Source organism: Thamnophis sirtalis, unplaced genomic scaffold, assembly GCF_051295495.1.
Source record: "Thamnophis sirtalis isolate CommonGarterSnake01/CBP01778 unplaced genomic scaffold, rThaSir2_p1.2 scaffold_8, whole genome shotgun sequence".
Classification (NCBI taxonomy): Eukaryota; Metazoa; Chordata; class Lepidosauria; order Squamata; family Natricidae; genus Thamnophis; species Thamnophis sirtalis.
In genome coordinates, this window is record NW_028261388.1 from 17,338,757 (window position 1) to 17,360,377 (window position 21,621).

General features: G+C 38.6%; 1 protein-coding gene across 9 annotated transcripts in view; it reads left to right on the plus strand.

Moving 5' to 3' along the window:
• Positions 1-21,621, plus strand: part of GRIA4 (glutamate ionotropic receptor AMPA type subunit 4) — a 291,186-nt gene that overhangs the window by 202,977 nt on the left and 66,588 nt on the right. For all 9 annotated transcript variants that reach the window (XR_015697457.1, XM_087721153.1, XM_014071708.2 and 6 more), the window contains 4 exons: positions 8,893-8,946; positions 11,822-11,980; positions 14,053-14,220; positions 16,736-16,840. Coding sequence is in view for 8 of the 9 variants with exons in the window: in XM_087721153.1 (XP_087577279.1) it covers positions 8,893-8,946; positions 11,822-11,980; positions 14,053-14,220; positions 16,736-16,840 (486 nt within the window). In the remaining variant the exon portion in view is untranslated. The remainder of the gene's footprint in view (positions 1-8,892; positions 8,947-11,821; positions 11,981-14,052; positions 14,221-16,735; positions 16,841-21,621) is intronic.

Sequence of the window (21,621 nt, forward strand, 5' to 3'; positions counted from 1 at the left end):
ATGTGTTATATTTTTGTGCCTTCACTGCCTATCTGGGTATAGAGAATGGAAGTGTGGTCATTTAGAGGAAAGAACTGGTTTTATTCTTAGTAATCTTGCAGGACAGGGCCAAAATCAGTAGATTGAAATTCCAGGAAGTGGATTCGGGCTAGATAGCATGATGTTTTTCTTGGCAGTAATTGGTGTCAACAAATGAGGTAAGTTGCCTGATAAAATGATATAGGCTAAAGCCTTCTGGATAGCCATCTGTCCAGAAGGCTTCAGCAGATCCTGCACTGAACAGGGGGTTGGAGTAGCTGACCAGGAAGATAGAACATGGAATAATAGCGTTAGAAGCAGAGGTGGGTTCCTACCAGTTCGCACCTATTCGGTAGAACCGGTTCGTCAAATCTACCGAACCGGTTAGAAGAGGTTCCACCAGTGGTCCCGGAAAGCAGGCCACACCTACAGAAGAGGTTCCAAAAATTTTTGAAACCCACCACTGGTCCTTGGATATGATTATTCTACACTATCATGCTCCTGTTTATAAAACTCAGTGCCTCTGTGAAAGGTAAGGATGATGACTGCATTTGTGGTGCAATCAGAACATTTCGTGTGTTGAAGTTGTTTTAACTCAAACCAAAGATGCCTTTTAAAAAACAAGTTTACATCACATTCTTATGCACGCCAGTGCTGTGTGTGAGGTAATATAAGGTGGTTCTGACAAGTGTCGTCGGCATCTTCATATCCGGTCACATGGGCGGCAAGCCACTCCCATCCGGTCATATGGGCGGCAAGCCACTCCCACAAAGGAGGCCATACCCACAGAGTAGGTTCGAACAATTTTTGAAACCCACCACTGGTTAGAAGGGACCTTGGAGATCTTCTAGTCCAAACCCCTGCTCAAGCAGGACACCCTATACCATTTCAGATAAATGGCTGTCCAGTCTCTTTTTGAAAGCCTCTAGTGATGGAGCACCCACACTTCCTTTTTTTTCAATATATTTTTTATTATTTTTGCATTTAAAACAATGCAGTACCGCAAAGTCGAAGTGACCAAAGATTCACATTATATACAGCTAGTCTCGACCATTATCAATTAGCCTACTTAATACATTGTCTATCCTTTTGTCCAATCACAATATTTACAGTTTGTTCCAGTCTTGTCACCTTATCTTATACCAAGCACCCACAACTTCTGAAGGCAAGCTGTACCATTGGTTGATTGCTGTCACCATTAGGAAATTTCTCCTTAGTTCTATGTTGTTTCTCTCCTTGATTAGTTTCCATTCATTGTTTCTCATTTTGCTTTTTGGTCCTTTGGAAAATAGTTTGACCTCCTCGCTTTTATAGGACTGTCTCAAATATTGGAATACTGCCATTGTATTTCTCCTAGTCCTTCTTTTCAGTAGACCAGACATACCCAATTCCTGTAACCATTCTTCTATGTTTTAGTCTGCAACCCCCTAATCATTATGATAATTTTCAACTCTAGGATTCTAAGGAAAGAATGTAGACAAATCAATGTCAAACATCTTTATTTTGTAACTGCTTTTTTTGTCTTCAGCACAGTTTCTTTTTCTCAAGCCTACTGCCAAAGACATATATTCAAAGATCTTAGGACATTTAAACAATGTCCCTTATGCTAAGCATTGCCTACTCATTTATTGTAAACTCTGCTTTTGCAACCATCTACCTACATCCGTTTTATCTTTTAAGAGCTTTGATGTTCTAAATTGTTCTTATTGGCTTGCTTATTTTGTTTTATTGTGGAAAGGGAGAAATGTGCCTTTTAAAAAAAGCCTATTAAGACTAGGAAATTGGAAGGAAAAAAATGCACAGTTTTTGCATTTGGTAACTTTCCTGAAAAGCCTGCTAAGCAAAGGAATAGTTTTGCATTTGACAGTATGAAAGCTCATTAGCACAGCAGTACTCTCTATAATAGACCCAAAAAGTACATCCTCTTTTGCAAAAATATTGCACTGTAACCAATATTACTTGCTTTATTTTAAGCTTGGGAGTAAACTCCAGGACACAGGGAAATTCAGAATATTTGAAATGGCCATTCTATGTCTCAGGATACTTCTTCAGCATTGGAGAGGAATACAGCTGCTGAATATTCATGGATTTGCGTGAGGTCACTATGGCACTATGGTTTTAATACTGCACCCTGAGTGTGTTTTCTCCTCTCTTAAAGATGAGAGTAAGGAGTAACTGATCTTTCTGTTTAAAGCCTCATCCTGAGCATGATAATAAATCTCTCTCTAGGAATGCAAGCACACAAACATGAATTTAGCTGCAGAAGATTCAAGGAGAAGCTCACACAAATAAGTTGCTTTTACTGAAGGCATGAAAATTGCTCTTAGGACAAAGAAGACCAGCGGAGTAGAATCTCACCAGTTTAAATGTCAGCTCTGGGATTTAAATCTATTATCATTTTCTCCAACCAACTTGGCAACTGACATTTTACTGCCTGGGTCTTAGCCTTGACTTTTGAAAGCATCTGCACAGTGTTTTGATAACAGTCTCAGACTCCTTGTGTCTATGGAGAGTCTCAGCCATTTCAGGTCATGGTTATCTCAAAGGTGTTTCAAAAGGCAACCTTGAGGAATATGTTTCACTTCTCACCTGAAAAGCTTCTTTGGTTCTGACTGAATGGTGGGAGGGGGAAGAATGGAAGGATTTAGAAAAGGAATATTAATCCTTCCATTCCCTCCACCACCACCATTGTTTTCACCTAGGCTTCCCAAGAGCATGAAGCAAACTCTTTGTCCCAACAAAAACCCCTTTTATTAATTTATTGCGAATTCTGCTCACTCACATACAGCAAAGTCTTTCAAGGGAGGATTTATAGTCACAGACTTCATCTGGCTTGGAGAGCTGACAGGCCGATATCTGCAAAACTTAGCAAGGAGTCTTGGAGAGTCACAAACCAATTAAGCTAATGAATTGTCTCCTGCAAACTCCACTCCCCTTTCTCTCCCCTTTTATTTATAGCAATAGCAATAGTTAGACTTATATACCGCTTCATAGGGCTTTCAGCCCTCTCTAAGCAGTTTACAGAGTCAGCATATTGCCCCCAACAACAATCCGGGTCCTCATTTTACCCACCTCGGAAGGATGGAAGGCTGAGTCAACCTTGAGCCTAGTGGGATTTGAACAGCTGAACCGCAGTCAGCTGAAGTAGCCTACAGTGCTGCATTTAACCACTACGCCACCTCGGCTCCTTTGGGAGGGGTCATTCATCATCCACTTGTGTCCTTAGTCCCAAGTTGACCCCTGTTCTTTAGCTGTTCCCTTCATCGCACTGGGAACAGACTCCAGCTTTTCATCTGCCTGACTGATGCCTGACTCTGAAGGCATCTAATAACTCACATAAGGCTCTGCCCCTCTCTCTGCCTCCAACACAGAGCTCTCATCAGAGCCTTCCCCAGACTCCAGGACTGGCCCATGTTCCTCCCCAACCTCCACACTGTCCGAATCTGCTGCCAGCTCTGCTGGCTGCTGGCGGGCCACAACAACCATTTAGTCAGAACTGAAGAAGCTTCTTGAATGAGAAGCAGAATGTATTCCTTAAGGAAAAAACAAAGTCCTGTTGCCTTTTGCAATAGAATCTTGGAGAGCTCAGATTCCTTATTTCTGACTTTACCTGCTTCAGACTCTACATTATGCCTGAAACATTTTAAGCCCAGTTGCACATCGCTGCTATATACATCAGGCAGCAATATCTCTAGAGCCTGATGGTTGAATATGTCATCCTGTTGCTAAACAAAGCAATTCCACTGGCTTTTTCATTGCCCTGTAATAAAACATGGTAATAGGGTTCATTGATCCAAAGCCTTAGGACAGTCTGTTTTGTTCCAGTTTCCCCAAGCAAAGGTTTTTGTATCTCCCTGGAGGGGAAAAAAAAAACCCACCATATTTGAAAGTGCAATTTCTTTGAAAAGATAGAAACAGGTTCAGAAAAATCAGAACCTCCTTGTAAGTGCAATTTATGTTTGTTTTATTCCACCCAGGGACTGATTTCATCACACACACCAAAAGCTATTTCTCAATTTTAAAGTTGGCCATTCTGTTACCTTGTGAAACTTTTGCCATTTTTAAGAAGATGCTTTCTCAGCTACTCAACCTTGTCTGAATTTATGCCCATCTGTTGTTCAATTTCTCAATTTCCTGGCAGAAAAATCACTTTTTTCAGATCCATCTCCAAAGCTCATTTGCTGGTGGGAATCAAACTAGAGTTAATTGTCCTGTAGATCTCTCCTCCTAGAAAGTGGCCTTCTGATCCGTCAGAATACTTATTTCTTTGTAAGTCATTTCCATAAATAATTTGCTAACACCTATCAATTACTGTAATTGATGCCTTTCTGCCTCAATTTATCTACACACAGAATTATCAGCAATTACTTAGATAACTTTTTGTTTCATCTACATTTGCGAAGACATAATGGAAATATTATTCACTAATTTTGCATTGAAAAATGTAAGTAAAAATGTATACTGAGATATGGTGCATAAACATTTGATCCCCTAATGTGGATTTGAAAAACATCTCCCTGTTCTTAGTTGCAAAGCTATGTCCGACCCATCACAACCCCATGGACAACTTTCTTCCAGGCCTTCCTGTCCTCTACCATCCTCTGGAGTCCATTTAAGCTCACGCCAACTGCTTCAGGGACTCTATCCAGCCACTTCATTCTCTGTTGTCCCCTTCTTCTTTTGCCCTCAATCTTTCCCAGCATTAGGCTCTTCTCCAGTGAGTCCTTCCTTCTCATTAGGTGGCCAAAGTATTTAAGTTTCTTCTTCAGGATCTGGCCTTCTAAAGAGCAGTCAGGGTTGATCTCCTCTAGGACTCACCGGTTTGATCACCTTGCAGTCCAAGGGACTAGCAGGAATTGTAGGTGCTTTATCACTGCAGTTTTTTAAGAAGACTGGACAGTCACTTGTCTGAAATGATATAGGGTGTCCTACTTGAGCAGTGAGTTGGACTAGGAGACTCTAAAGTCGCTTCCAACCCTTCCAGAAGATTGATCTTCTCTAAAGGATATTTAGGATCTACCCCCGATAGTGCACCAAGATCAAGACAGAAGTATAGGTTTTCGGTACCAATTCCTACCTTAAGTGTCCACATGTAGAGATACACAATCAGGATAGATTGTTCAGATATTTAAATCTTGACAAGAGGTTATAAAAACTTTCATAGTGAATGCAGGCACACTAATTTTTAAAACTTGATTTATGGAAAGCATAAATCAAAAAGAGCACAATATCCTGAGGGGGTGGGGAATCAGGAAAATCATGTTTTCTAATACATTTTTCATATACTCTACATAACTGCATGTGATCATTGGAATAGAGTGAAATGGAATGGAATAGAAATGGAATAGAAATGGAATAGAAATGGAATAGAATAGAATTCTTTTTGGCCAAGTGTGATTGGACACACAAGGAATTTGTCTTTTGTGCATATGCTCTCAGTGTACATAAAAAAAGATATACTCATCACAAATCATAAGATACAATACTTAATGATAGGGTACAAATAAGCAATCAAATCTAGGAAGCAATCAATATAAATCGTAAGGATACAAGCAACAAAGTTACCATCATACAGTCATAAGTGAGAGGAAATGGGTGATAGGAACCATGAGAAGGTTAATAGTAATGCATACTTAGTGAATAGTTTGACAGTGATGAGGGAATAGTGATGGTGTTTGGGGGGGAAAACTGTTCTTGTGTCTAGTTGTTCTGGTGTGCAGTGCTCTATAGCATCATTTTGAGGGTAGGAGTTCAAATAATTTATGTCCAGGATGTGAAGGGTCTGTAGATATTTTCACAGCTCTCTTTTTGACTCATGCAGTATACAGGTCCTCAATGGAAGGCTGGTTGGTAGCAATTGTTTTTTCTGCAGTTCTGATTATCCTCTGAAGTCTGTGTCTGTCTTGTTGGTTTGCAGAACCAAACCAGACAGTTATAGAGGTGTAGATGACAGACTCAATAACTCCTCTGTAGAACTGTATTGGCAGCTCCTTGGGCAGTTTGAGCCTTCTGAGCTCAACATTTTTTCTGTGCCAAAAATAAATAATTATTTGTTGTGCTTCTGCATTTGAGACAAAACCACACATCTTCCAAAGTGGCTTGCCCTGCTGATTTCCTTCTACTCATAGCTCCTGCTTTCCCTCCTAGAGAGAAAATCTCAGTGTCAATTGCCCCTTTTAGTGAACCTCTAGAACCCGTTCTATCACGAACTATTTTTCTAAAGACACGCTTCAGTGCTATTGCAGCTGTACTGAACATTTGCCAGTGCTCGGTGAATCGTCTTTTTTTTCCCTTCTTCCCTGCTCAGAGGCTCTTAAAATATTTTGTGGGTGGCTTTGTGGAAGATTTATCCCTGCTTCAGGTGCTGCATAGAAATTTCATATTTTAGAAATGTATATTGCTGGTCTTCTTTTTTGCTGCAATATTGACACTCCAGTCCCAATTTTTTAAAATTTTGTAGTACCCTTTAACAGTGTCAGGAATTATGTTGCTAGATTTTTTTTCTGAGCTAGGTTTTGGGGCTGCAAACATTCCATTATCATATTCTATAAGCATCTCTGCAGAAGATGGGGAAACCTATGCTGTTTTTCCTCTGGGTCACAACAGAATTCTATCACAGAACCCTCCATATCAAAATCATTATTTATTATGAGGAGCCATAGCTTTCAGAAAAAATTTACCTTAAACATGGGCAAACAGGCAAAGTTAAATGAGGAAAATATTTCACGCTACCAAGGGAATGCACTATTTTGTGCAAGATATGAACACTTGACTTAAAGAGATATTCATCTTGATTTGCTTCTGCATTTAAAAGATGCTTACATCTTTCCAAAACATACACCCTCAGGGCAGTCTGCAACCAATATATTTTAAAGAGAAGCCTTTAAAAAATGAAATGATAGAATTTATTGCAAAGGAAAAGCCAAGTCATCCAATTCAATTTCCTTTCCAGTGCAGGATTTATACTGTAAATTCAGTTTCTTCATCTCAAAGACCATGAGGAATCTGACTACCAACTCTTGAGTTGCAAACAGTTCACAACTGCCATATGGCAGCACAGAGATAAAGAGAAATCTAATTCATTTTTACCATCTAATAGTTGTCTGCAGTTTTATCAGCTCCGGTTTGGAAGCCTTTGTGGGGATTTTTTAATCTACCGAATTACAGAATCACAGAACTCAAAGTGATCTCAAAGGTCAAAATGTACTCCAATCCTCTGCTTAACACAGGATATGTTAAAACCTTTTGACAAGAGATTATCCGGCCTCTGTTTGAAGATTTCCAGTGAATGGGAACATATCACTTCATAAGGCTTCCTCATAAGAAGGAAGTAATATTATTCCTCAAAATATGTAACCTGATTTGAACCCTTCGGTCCATTGGTTCTTTCCTTCCACAACAATATAGAAGCACTTCTCTGTCTGACAAGCCTCTAGAGATAATTGAATATTACTATTATATCTTCCCTCAGTCTTCTATTTAGCAAGCTAAGTTTACCCAATTCCTTTGACCATTCCTTACAAGACTTGCTTTCCTGTCAGAATGGAATGGAATGGAGTGGAGTGGAGTGGAGTGGAGTGGAGTGGAGTGGAGTGGAGTGGAGTGGAGTGGAGTAGAGTAGAGTAGAGTAGAGTAGAGTAGAGTAGAGTAGAGTAGAGTAGAGTAGAGTAGAGTAGAGTAGAATAGAATAGAATAGAATAGAATAGAATAGAATTCTTTATTGGCCAAGTGTGATTGGACACAAAAGGAATTTGTCTTTGGTGCATATGCTCTCAGTGTACATAAAGAGAATAAAAATACATTCACCAAGAATAAAAAGTTATAACACTTAGTAACAGTCTAGGTTATTAATAAGCTGTCAAATCATACTAGGAAACAATAAAAACAATATAAATTGAAAGATTCAAGCAACATGGTTATAGTCATAAGTAGGGAGAGAAGGATACTAGGAAGATAGATACTTGGTAACTCACTTCTGACCTTCCTCTAGGACAATAGTTTATAGAAATTGATGCAACGTTGTAAGTAACACTTGACTAAGTAGAGTGGATTATATACATATGTCCCTTAATGAAACTGAAAATAGCATTTGACTTTTTAACTATTTCATTGTTGCTCCTGTTGAGCTTGTGATTTATTAAATATTCAGATCTTTTCTCTATATACCATAATCAGGTCTCCACATCCTTTATTTTTGCCCTTTGTTTTCTCCCAGATACAGGAGAAATGCATTTCGTGCAGTGTTACATTCTATCTTGTTCATTTTGGCTCATTGCTCCATTTCTAGAATTGAATCTTTTCTTTGTCTTCTAAAGTGTTAGTCACTCCTCAGTCCCATTATCTATAAGAATGTTGATCAACACAAGGCCTGGGATTAAGCCTCATGCCATCTCATTTTATACTATTTTCTAGGCAGATCTGAAACCACTTTTTAGTGCTCAAGACTGGGAAAGATCATTTAGCCAAATGAATCCTTTTTTTTATCGTCTACCCTGAAACCTATTGTGTTACTAATGAGACACTTTGTTGAATACTTTGTTGAAGTTAGGGGATATAACAACAGCATTCTCCCTCTCCCTTCCCTTCCCTCCCTCCCTCCCTCTCTCCCTCCCTTCCCCTCTCTCTCTCTCTCCCCCTCCCTCTGAGAAAGAAGGAAAGAAAGAAAGAAAGCCTGAGACTGAATCAGAAAGAGAAATGCGTTAGTTTAGAAAGCCAGTGCATATTCTCATATTTTCATATCCATTATTTAAGCATTCAAATGTTTTAACTATCTTTGTAATTTTGATGAAGCTGTACAATACTGTCAATTTATTATAAGTAACAACTATACTATACAGTTCATTGCTTTCTCTTTTCTACCCCATCTTTCTACAGATTGTGAGTGTTGGAAAACATGTTAAAGGCTACCATTACATTCTTGCAAATCTGGTAAGAATCCTTTTTTATAGGTCATTTAATGCCAAGCTAGTTAAATGATAAATGACCACAGGAAAGGGAAATATGGTGTTGATTTAGTGATGAAAACTGAAATCTCATTGTTGGTTTTGAGCTGGCTTCATCTAATGTACTGCTAATATGTTAAAACCATGTTTTGGTTTTGTTGTCTCTGTTTAACCTTTTCTCCCTGAAACTCTCTTTAATCACTAGTCCTTGTGATTGTATCTCAAGGAAAGGTGATGCACATTCCTTCCATCCAGTGATGATGGTGGAAATACACAGGTTTGCAATGAGTGTTGCAATGCAATTTACCCACACTCCTCCCTTTGTACCTATATAGTCCATGTTCAAAAGGAGCAGGATTTGCATTATAATGGTCCATCAGCCATCCTGTTAATTTTGATATGAATGTAGGAGATGACCAGGCTGAGCCTGAGAGAGGGGTCAAACATATCTTCAGTCATGAGTCCCTGAGCACCCACAAGAAATCTAAGTCCAGCCCACTTTCAATGCCTTCTTATCTCTGGCTTATTGCTCTTGACCATTAGTAGTTCAGATTCTTGCAGAGAGCTTAAACTTGCAATAAATCTTTATACACATTTGAACTGCCTGGATTTCCTGATTTCCCCAGCATTTGACAATGTGTACTCTGAATGAATGTGTGTGTGTGTGTGTGTGCGCGCGCGCGTACGCTGATATAACATCTAGGTTTTATGTAAATCATATACCACCTTGAATATATATGTATAAATGTTACAAGTGCAATTCAATTAATTTTAATTATAATAATAAACTTCCCCGATCTCTTAGGAGTTCTTATCATAACAAAATGTAGCATCCCATAACAGAGAAAAGGAAAAAGACCCTGTTTCTTCAATATTCTCTATAGAAATGCCATTTTTCCTGCAAAAAGCAAAAGTGAATATGTTACAATTGTTTGCTATTGTTAAATACATAATTTATATATTGTACTTCATTTTAAGGAACTAAATTTTTAAAATTTAGAAAAATAAAAGTAATAAAAATTAATTATCGAACTTACTCTCAAGTTATTTTGGAAAAAAAACAGTATTAAATGAAGGCGATATACTAAATAAATAGATAGGAAATAAATAAATAAATAAATAAATAAATAAATAAATAAATAAATAAATAAATAAATAGAAAACATACTATTCTGCAGTTTCCCAAGAAACCATCTCTATAGTAATTAGTGAGGAGGGGAGAAACCTGTTCTCTGATATTTTTCCACTTTTATATTTTTAAATCTTAAGTTTTATAGTGGATATCTTTAAATCAAACTCATTATATGAATGAGTTACTCCCTATATCAACACAATATATAATTATAGAATAAGACAAAATGAATGGTAGGATCAGTAAAGAGAATTAGTAATACTTTTTGAAATGTTCCAATTACTGACAATGTTACTATTTTATATGTGATGCATTTTTAAATGTGATAATAATAATTAAAAAGTTATTGTCAATATATTGATGCCAAAATCATTGCATCTCACTGTGGGAGAGTTTTTCCCCCCCTTCTTTATCATACTGCCCCTAAAAAAATAACAAGATACATAGCAGTAATGTTGACATTGTTTACGCAATGTTGACTTGATTATGCAAATCAAATAAGTGAAGAAAACTTTGTAAAAAAGTTATTAGATATTTTCTGCAGCTATTAATATAAGATATGGTGTACCTTATTTATTATTTTTTCCCCTGTAAACTCATTTTAAAATGTTTATACTTAAGTAGATAGTTGTAGTATAATAATTTTATTTTTATGTGTTTGTATTGGTAATTGATTGGGACCCGGTGGTTCAGTGGCTAAAGCGCTGAGCTTGTCGATCAGAAAGGTTGACAGTTTGGCGGTTCGAATCCCTAACAGAGTGAGCTCCCATTACTTGTCCCAGCTTCTGCCAACCTAGCAGTTCGAAAGCATGTAAAATGCAAGTAGAAAAATAGAAACCACTTTTTGTGGGAAGATAACAGTGTTCCGTGTGCCTTTGGCGTTTAATCATGCCGGCCATATGACCATGGAGACGTCTTCAGACAGCACTATTTTTTCGGCTTTGAAATGGAGATGAGCACTGCCCCCTAGAGTCAGGAACAACTAGCACATATGTGCAAGAGGAACCTTTACCTTATTGGTAATTGTAATACTGCTGGGATGGAATGAGACTGGTTGCAATGAAAAAAGCCAGCTATTGATTATCTAATACAGCCACACAAAAAAACCAAACCCTGTCCATACTAAGCAAGATAGAACTATTTTTCATCTTTTGAGTGCTTTGCTTCACTCCCATTAAACCAAGATACTAGCTTACAGCAAGAAATTGATGTATTCCAGGCATACTTGCCACCGTGTTTGTGACAAGTATTGGAGAAGGGCTGACCATATTCTGTCCCATTTTCAAGCCTGAGAATTCCAAGATCAGAAAAGAAATGCCACAAAAGTTTTTGCAGTGCCTGTGGGAGAATATATGAATACTGTACAAACTTTTCTCTCCATCTTAAGAGGAAAGATCTAAGAAAAATTGTCATGGCCTTTAAGGGAAAAATAGACGCAATAAAACTAGTTATTTTCAATTGCCTATGTTAAATATGAGTCAATGTGGAAGCAACTCTAGAATTATACCAGGGTACAATTACGCAAAGTATACATAAATACATGTGTTATATTGTATTAGAAAATTGAGCAGTTGTATTCATTTTAAACACGCCCGAGGATCAAATTAAAATAGTTCGATAATAAAATATAACTTTTTAACTTAACCCTTGTAATGACTAATACCAGTGTTAAAAGTTTAAATGAAATGCTGGATGAAAATACACTATGATGGAAATTTATTTTTAACAGGGATTCAAAGATATTTCCCTGGACAGATTTATGCATGGAGGAGCCAACATCACAGGGTTTCAATTAGTGGACTTCAATACCCCTATGGTTGCTAAACTCATGCAACGGTGGAAGAAACTGGACCAGAGGGAATACCCAGGATCAGAAACTCCCCCTAAGGTTCTATTCTACATTAAAATCTGAAATCACCTTTCATATACTGTATTTTTCGGAGTATAAGATGCACCTTTTCCCATCAAAAAAGAGGGGGGAAATCTTGGTGCATCTTGTACACTGAATAGAAACATTTTGGTGTCCTGAAACCCCACTCCCTTCACAAAAATGGACATGCAGAGGGTTTGAGAAGCCTGCAAAGTGTTCCTGGGGGCTGGAGAGGGCAAAAATGAACAAAAATGGGCCGGTTTTTGCTTGTTTTTGTGCCCCTCCCAGCCCCCAGGAGCACTCTACAAGCCTCCTAGAGGCTATGCATGCCCTTTTTTTGGCATAAAATGGGCCACTTTTTTGCTCTTTTTTGGCCCCCGTAGCCCCCAGGAGCACTCTACAAGCCTCCAAAAGGCTATGCATGCCCCTTTTTTTGCCAAAAAATGGACGAAAAATGGGCCGTTTTTTGCTTGTTCCCCCCTGCTCCCAGGAACACTTTGCAGGCCTCTCAAACTCTCTGCATGCCCCATTTTTCACACAAAAAAAAGGCGTGCGGAGGGTTTGGGAGATCTGCAGAGTGCAAAAACTTTTTTTTTAATTTACCTCTTCAAAATCTTGGTGCATCTTATACTCAGAAAAATACCATAGCTTGACTTCAACCATACTGCAGTTATAAGTAACTGCCTAATATTATGAAGATCTCTTGACTATTATGTGTTGTCTTCATACTTTGTTTTTCCCCAGCCTGGGACTTTTATCTCGCAGTTGACCAAATTGAGAGCACTGAGATAAATATAATTTTGGTGGTAATATTAGTCTTAGTTCTTCTGGGTATAGATGTGATGGAGTTTAGTGAACAATGTCTTGGATAATCATTCTAAGGCGTTGTTACAGGGACTGGTACATTCCCCATTATATCCAGAATGATCTCATTCATCACTTGGAGGTTGAATCATAATAAGAAACAAATGATGATGTTACCTAGGTGGGTAATGAAAGTCCGTGGCACGACAAAACCGCGCTCGACTATAGCGCGCCCGATTAAACCGTGTCGCTGACGTCATAAACAGGGCGACAACAGCGAGCGTGGAGAAAGAAGGGCACTTTAAATAGCGCTTTTAAAGCAAGCCGATTCAAGTTAAGGTAAGGGTTAGGTTTAGGGTTAGGTTTAGGGTTAGGTTTAGGTTTAGGGTTAGGTTTAGGGTTAGGGTTAGGTTTAGGATTAGGTTTAGGGGGGTTAGGTTTAGGGGTTAATTTTAGGTTTAGCGTTTACAGCATGCTTTTTTCTCCGCGCTGTTGTCGCGCTGTGATGACGTCAGCTACGCGATTTCGTCGAGCGCCCTTTAGTCGAACACGGTTTTGTGGTGGAACCATGAAAGTCTGCAAACAAGTAACCAAGCTTAGCTTAGCTTAGAGAACACCAAGGAATCCACAGTTCAACCCTGAATTACAGATATTATCTCGGTTGTCCTCTTTTGAGATAGAGTGAAACAACTCTTTCCAGTTATGGTGAGACTTATTTAGTATTCATTAGTGAACTGAGTTTAAAAGAATTTTGTATGTATTGTTCCCTACGGGCTATTTAATTAAGAATTCCCAAATATCTTATTTCTTTATATTTATTCCGATATTTTTTTTTTACTTTATCCAGTCCTAGTTAGTTCTTTATGCAGCTTTTATCAGTTTTGTTACGTCCAAAATCAATTATTTCAACTTTGAGAGGTTTTCTGTTCTCATGGGCAGGTCATAAAGTCATATTACTGGCTTTGCCTTTGTGAAAGGATTGGTTCTTTCCTCTGGGATTCAATCTTATCTGAACAAAAGTACATTTTATGGGAAGTCCAACTTTCCATTTTATTCCAGTTCTTTTGTAATTCCTAAAGTAACCTTATACAATATAACTTCAGAATTAAATTTCATATTAATGTCCCAAGAATATGGCGATCTTATCATTCTTGTTTACTAAGAAATCTTTCTCAGCTTGCTGAACTAATGCTTGTCAATTGAGGAATCAAAGGTTTAATAGATATATTTTTGAACATAATTGTAATACTAGGTGTAATTGATGTACAATTTTTCCATCTGATTAGTATACCTCTGCTCTAACTTATGATGGAGTACTTGTGATGGCCGAGACTTTCCGAAATCTTCGAAAGCAGAAAATAGATATTTCTCGAAGAGGAAATGCTGGGGATTGTCTTGCAAATCCAGCTGCACCATGGAGCCAAGGAATTGACATGGAGAGGACATTGAAACAGGTGTGGTTCTTATAAGATTTACGTCTGCTTGGTTTTTGTGGCTGCTGCTATGTTGGAAAGTATCACAAATTTAAATTGCCATACAGTTATTGGATTAGTGCAGGGATGGCAAACTCAAGGCCCAGGGGATGGATCCGGCCCGCAGAATGCTTAGATTTGGCCTGTTGTGCCTCTGCCAGTGAAAACAGAGCTCAGGGCGGCCCTACTGAGCTCCGTATTCACTGGAAAAAGGTCGCAGGAAGCCGTTGCAGCCAAAAACGGAACTCAGGAGCCTGTTTTTGCTGGCAGAGTGCTTGGGCCACCACAAGCGCCCCTGACATGAGTGATGTTGAGCTGACCACGCCCACCCTGGCCCCTGGAGTTCAAATACAACTCTGATGCAGCCCTCAATGAAATCGAGTTTGACATCCCCTGGATTAGTGTGTTACATTTTAATTAATTAATGAAATAAATTAACCACAGTTCGTTTAATGAGCATTCGAAGTTACAATGGCACTGGAAAAAATGACTTATTTTTCACGCAACCATTGCAGCATCTCCCCGGTCACATGATCAAGCTTTGGATTATTATTTTTTCCATCTCCTCCTTTTAAAGCTTGGAGACTAGCAAACTGAACAGGGCCGCTTTTTGGTGAGATGAGAAGAAAAATAAATAAAATAAATAAACATATGAGCCATGGTGGCGCAGTGGTTAGAATGCAGTACTGTAGTCTACTTCTGCTGCCTGCTGGCTGCATGCAATTTGACAGTTCAAATCTCATCAGGCTCAAGGTTGACTCAGCCTTCCATCCTTCCGAGGTCAGTAAAATGAGGACCCAGATTGTTGGGGGCAATAGGCTGACTCTGTAAATCACATAGAGAGGGCTGTAAAGCACTGTGAAGTGGTATATAAGTCTAAGTGCTATTGTTATATTTCCACCACTGATACAAACAGAATGAAATGTAGGGGACTGGCAGCACCAATGGATAAAAGCAGAATGAAGGACAAACTGCAATCCTTTTGTGCACTGTTGCTTTTCTCATTTCGACAAAAGGGTCAGTTCTTGCAGCTGCCCCTGTTCATGCTGTGTTTGGCATTTGAAAGTTACTGGAGTGCAAAGAATGTTAGTTCTGCTCCGTATGTTGGTTTCACATGAAATGGAAGATTCATTCTCAGGTATAGAAACTCGCTGTATGATTGTTCCAGTTATGCCTTCTCACTCCAACCCTATTTGAGGAGTTCTCATGAGGGAAAATCTGAATGAGACTGATTTGTATATATCCTTGAACTTCTCAAGGAAGTGGGGAATATAAATCTAAGTAAAAAAAGATAGGATAACGTTTCCTTGGACTGGACAACATTAATCCATTCCATGTTGAACAGAAGCCAGGGTTTCCCCCCTCTCCCACCCAAAGTTATGAGGTAAAAAAGTTATTTATTGCCAAGAGAGATGAATGCAGAAAACCTACATGAGCTAATTTCACATCACAATGATAAAGAGAAAATGAAAAATTTATATTTTTGTCTAAGAATTATTTTATGTTTTTCAATGTGCATGTCAAATGCATCTTGAAGATCTATTTAACTTTGATGCCTCCTTATAACAGAATTCCAAATAATCTCTCAATCTTTCTGCTTTATTATATCATTTAAGAATGAAATAAAACAGGAATGTTTCGACTGATGAAAAGGATCGCCATACCCTGATGAAATAGAGACTTAAAGGTTTCCAGATCCAGACTGAGGGTTTTTAGGCTTTCTTTTCACAGAGAACTGGTTAGGTCTAGGAAAAGAAAAAGTTTTTTTAAAAAGTGTAAAAAATTCATTTTCTTGAGAAATTTTTCATATTGTTCTTTTCTCCCATCTATTCTATACAGACACCATTGGTCCATATGATGTAGAAATCAAGCACTATATTGTCAAACATTGTAGACAACTGAGTGCTTAGAACAATGAGATGGTGATCCCACTGTATTATAAAAGTGGTTAGAATATTTCTATTTTTTTAAAAAAATACAAATATTTGGGCATTTGGCACTTTTTATTTTAGTCTTTACATACAGAAACTGCTAGGGAGTGGTGCCAGAAATTTGCCATTGAATTTTCATCCTGAGACACTCTAAAAGTGATTTTAAAAACTAGCCACGTATAATCCATGGGCTATGTACTGACTGTTCCTCACTTCCACCATTTCAAGGACAGAAGACCTGAAATAAAGCTTACATTTACATTTGAGGCTTTGGATTCAATCTACTTTCAGATTCTAGAATGGGGTGGGATGAGGTGGATATTCCCTTATAAGGTTTTGTTGAAGAACAAAATGGTAAAACACCAAAAGCAACAGAGATATCTAAGCTCTTCGTTCATCCTTATTAAAACTTTGGAGAGGATCTAGGTGTAGAAAAATGAATCTGTGTAAACAATTAGTCCCTCAATTAACAATCCTGTGAAAAAGGTTTACTTCTATATGAGATCGTGCAACAAATGAGTACTGTTATCACTAACCCATATTTCAATTTTATGTCCAATTTGAAGGTTCGAATACAAGGATTGACTGGAAATGTTCAGTTTGACCACTATGGTCGCAGAGTCAACTATTCAATGGATGTATTTGAACTGAAGAGCACAGGCCCTCGAAAGGTGTGTTCTGAGTCTTCATTATTTGTTTAATTCATCCCTGTGTGTCTGTGTGTCCGTAGAAATTGTTAATAGAATGCAGTTTAGACAATAAATCCAATTATGTTTGCAGCACCAACCATTTTATTACCCAGATTTTAATAATACTCTATTATTAGAATGTAAGTATGCAATTTTTCATACGACAAGACACATCATCTTTCTCTGTCATAAGTCCTTTGTTTGCTGGGTTTTTGGTTTTCATAACAACGGTGAAAAAAAGCAAGGTTCGAGTTAGGACAGTGGTGGGTTGCAGGCAGTATGTCCTAGTACAGGTGTACCGGAGCCTGCCCGGAGCACTAGGTACCATTCTGGTACGGTGCTCCGGAGGGCCCACCCGCACTCCTTACCTGTCTTTAAAGTCTTAGGTGTTTCCACACACACGCATGGCATGTACAGCGCCTGCGCGAGGCTCTTCCGAGCAGCTGGAGCATCGCGAAGGCGTCGCTGGACGGTAAGAGGTTCATCCATGTGGACAACCATACCAGTTGGAACAGGATCCGGAACCCACCACTGAGTCAGGAATAAAAAGAAAAATAAAGGAACACGGAAGTTAAATACCTGGTTAGGTTGTCCTCATTACTGTGCAAAACACTTTAGGACAATCCAGATGTTTCAATGAACTGATTTCCTTTATTATTATTTTTTAATATGAGGTTTCAGAACAAGAGATCTGGATTATTAAGAGTATTTGCTCTCCCGTTTCATTTGTAATTAGAGTTCAGTAAGAGGAGACAGACATAATGTCTTGACTGTGTGATTACAGAGATTCTGTCAGACCTGGAAGCCATTTTTTTACATTTGGGCCGTAAGGCCTGCCACATTTTCTATTGTGGGAAAATGGGAGGGGAGATGATACAGAGTGTGGGTGATATATAGCCATAATAACATTCTTTCTCAGAAAGTCAAGGCCATCTTGCCCTGCAGCTGCGATGAGCTAATTGGGAAGCATCTCCAGTTTTGGATGGTGCCTGATTGGATTATGTGACAGACATGTGGGTGCTGGGTAGGGACTTGAACTTTTCTTTGGGTTGGGAAAACCTGGAAATGTTCAGATTCATGTTTTCCCAGATGTGCCAGTATGACATCTCTAATAAAATGGAACTTTGAGGAACTTCAAGCCTTGGAGATTTTTTTTCATTGAGGTGTTACTTGGAACCCTGACATTAACCCAAATCTGAACGTTTCCAGGTTTTCCCCACCTGGAAACGCCCCCCACAAAACAAGGTTTTGTTTATTTGTATCTCACCTTTATTATTTTTACCATAAATCAAGGCAATGAACATATCCAACACACCTTCCTCCTCCTATTTTCCCCACAACAATAACCCTATGAGGTGGGTTAGGCTGAGGGAGAGTGTCTGGCCCACAGCCGCTTTCATGCCTAAGGCAGAACTAGAACCCATCACCCATCTTTCCCATTTATGACTGTAGGACTGTAACTTTGAAGCTTGCATCCTTATGATTTATATGGTTGTTTCCTAATATTATTTGATTACTTATTTGTACCCTATGACTATCACTAAATGTTGTACCTTATGATTCTTCACAAATGTATGTTTTTTTCCAATGCACACTGAGAACATATGCACCAGGACAAATTCCTTGTGTGTCCAATCACACTTGGCCAATAAGGAATTCTATTATATTTTATTCTATTCTATTCTAGAACTCAATAATCTCAGAACTTCTATCTAGAGCCTCCACTACTAGAGCAATTTGTAGTTTGCTGAAACACAGGAAACTGGGTTTCCTCTTATCTTTTAAATATGTTCTATACTTATGACTTAATATATCATGGTATTGGATCTGGGTACTTGAGAGACCGCCTACTGCCAATTACCTCCACTAGGCCAATAAGATCCCATAGATTAGGCCTCCTCCGAATTCCATCAGCCGGTCAATGTCGACTGGCAACTACCCGGAGGAGAGCCTTCTCGGTGGCTGCTCCGACCCTATGGAACGAACTCCCCATGGAGATTCGTACCCTCACCACCCTTCAGACCTTCCGCGTAGCCCTTAAAACCTGGCTGTCCCGACAGGCCTGGGGCTAAAGACTTCAACCCCACCCGAATAGTACGACTGTTGTGTTTTTTAACGATGTATTGTCTTTATGTGTATAACTTGTTTTGTACTTCCCCTCCCCTTGAATTGTGAGCCGCCCTGAGTCCCCCCAGGGAAAAGGGCGGCATACAAATAAAGTTAAAATAAAAAAAAATCAATCAAATCAAAATTGAAACATAGTAATCCCTTTTCATCTGTGTATATTTGGCTATATATGTTGATGGTTGCCTGATGTAAGAGTTGAAGTCCACCATCAACCATCTAAGATTCGTGTCCTCCAAAGCCCGATACTTCATTTCTGACATCAATTTTCTAAACAAGGATAGGTCATCAGGGGGGAAAAAAGTTATAGGCTTTTAATTTTACTGCCAAGAAATATCCTTGCTTCTTATGGTTTATGTACTATGATTTATGGTTCCTACAGCAATATCAATTTAGGACATTCCTTTTCTTCTCATGCATCAGAACATTTAAGGGCAGGAGAAAACACATGTATTTTTATCACCCAACTTTTTAATACCTTTTAAAAAAAACATTCACAGTGGTGCACGTTTTCATTTCTGCAATTAAATTCTTAATCTTCCTGTCCACGTTAATCGTGCTATTTTTCATACACAAAGTTTTGTTTTGTTTGTTGTATTTCCTATTTTGGAACATTACACAGAAGAGGGCAATTTTTTTCACCTATGTGAAAAATAAAAATAAAACATTATCAACTACAGCCAGTTCCTTAAATTAAAATATTCACATTCGGTTCTATCATTCATTAGTAACAGGCTGTATTTTGTAAATGAAGATGATACAGTAACTAGAATCCCAGTAGATTAAATATTACAAAGCAAGTTTATACTAAAAATGCATGGGCTGATCTGAATCCATCTCAAGCTTTAACAAAAAAATGTTTTCACAGATCATTCTATTATATCAAGGGCTGTTATTATATTTCTGGCTTGGGTTTTGTTAATACTTTCATGTACAGCTTTCCCTAATGAGTCCTTGAATTTGATGAAAGACACTGTGCAAAGCATCTCTTGAGAACATTTCTGCTCTTCTGTTAAGACAAATAGTATCTGCTTTCCCTTTCAATCACATTCCTTGGCAAGTTAGCAAGGCTATTTACAGTGTGCTCTCCAGTGGTGGGATTCAGCCAGTTCGCACCTATCTGGGAGAACCAGTTGTTAACTTTCGAAGCAGTTCAGAGAACCGGTTGTTGGAAGAAATTCCCCTTTGTTTTTTTCCGCTTTACAGGGCTAATCCTATAAGGAAGGCCGGAAGGAAACATTCTGGTGTTGTTTCTAGTCTAATCTTTATTGCCCTCCTTACACAAACTGCCTCTCCAGTTAACCCTGATTATATTGTAACAGCTAAGGTGAAGCGCCCATTGATGTGAGTGAGGTTAAGTTGGCCACACCCACCCAATCACATGATCACCGAGTCCGCCTACCCAGATGGTCATTAAGGCAGAGGACCGGTTGTTAAATTACTTGAATCCTACCACTGGTTCTCTCCCACCTTCTCATCCTCGCTGTTTTAACTGATAATTAGCCAGGAAGGAGCGAAGCCATGAGATTTAAAATATTTTATAAAAGGAACTTTTCCCCTCTGTTGCACAGCTTATATATTTTGTAATAGTATATGTCTGCATACTACCATGCTTCCCCCAAAATATGACTTACTCAGAAAGTGCCGGTAAGTCCTAGCTAGAAGAAAAAAAATTAAAAATGCAATTTTTGAGAGCCCAAGAGAAAATGGCTAAAAGAGGAAGAAAGAGAAAAAAGAGTTACATTAGTAGATTAAAGAGAATAGTAGTAAGATTGTTATGGTTATGTAACTAATTAAGAAATTAAGAAATTATAGTATATTGTTAAATGTAGAAAAAACTGAAAGAAATGCTCTCTAGGTTTAAATTGAATTAGAGGATATACGCTGTTTGTTGCAAAATATATCAATGGCGAAAATAAGAAATGAAAATTTGGTGAAACTGAAGGGGCAATTGAAGATGTTGTTTATGTACTAAGAAAAATAATTATAAAGATGAAAAATAATGGAAGAGAATAATTTGGCCGAAAGTAAAAACAAGACTATGATGTAAAATGGACTATGTAAATGAGAGGAGTTAAAAGAAAAGTCCCAGACAAAGCTTTGTTCCTATACTATGTATGATTTGTATTAAAAAAAAACTTGGGGGAAAAAGAGTTTGATTTTTACATGTGCACTCAATATAAGCCCTACACCCAAAATAAGCCCTAATTAAGACCCTGCCCACTCCAGGGTGCACAGATAAAATTAAACTATGGTGGGGATGGAGGTGGTGGAACTGCCCTACTACTTACCTTCAGATAGGTGCAGCCAGGCCTCGCACACCTTTGCCCATTTCTTCTGCAGCCCGTAAAGCTTTCCTGAAGGCCTCTGTAGCCGATAACAGATCTCTGTTGATTGATCCAAAGTTCTGTTATCGCCCGTGGAGGCCTTTCCTAAAGGCTTTCTAGCCAATAACAGAACTCCGGATTGATCAGCTGCAGAGGCCTCCCGATGTTATCGGCTGCAGAGGCCTTCAGGAAAGCCTTGCTGGCCAAAGAAGTTCCTGAAGGCCTCTGATAGTGAAAAACAGGCCGGGGGTGATGCGCACCGGTGACGTGAGTCAGTGGAGAACATTCCCCCACCAAAAAATAAGACCTGGT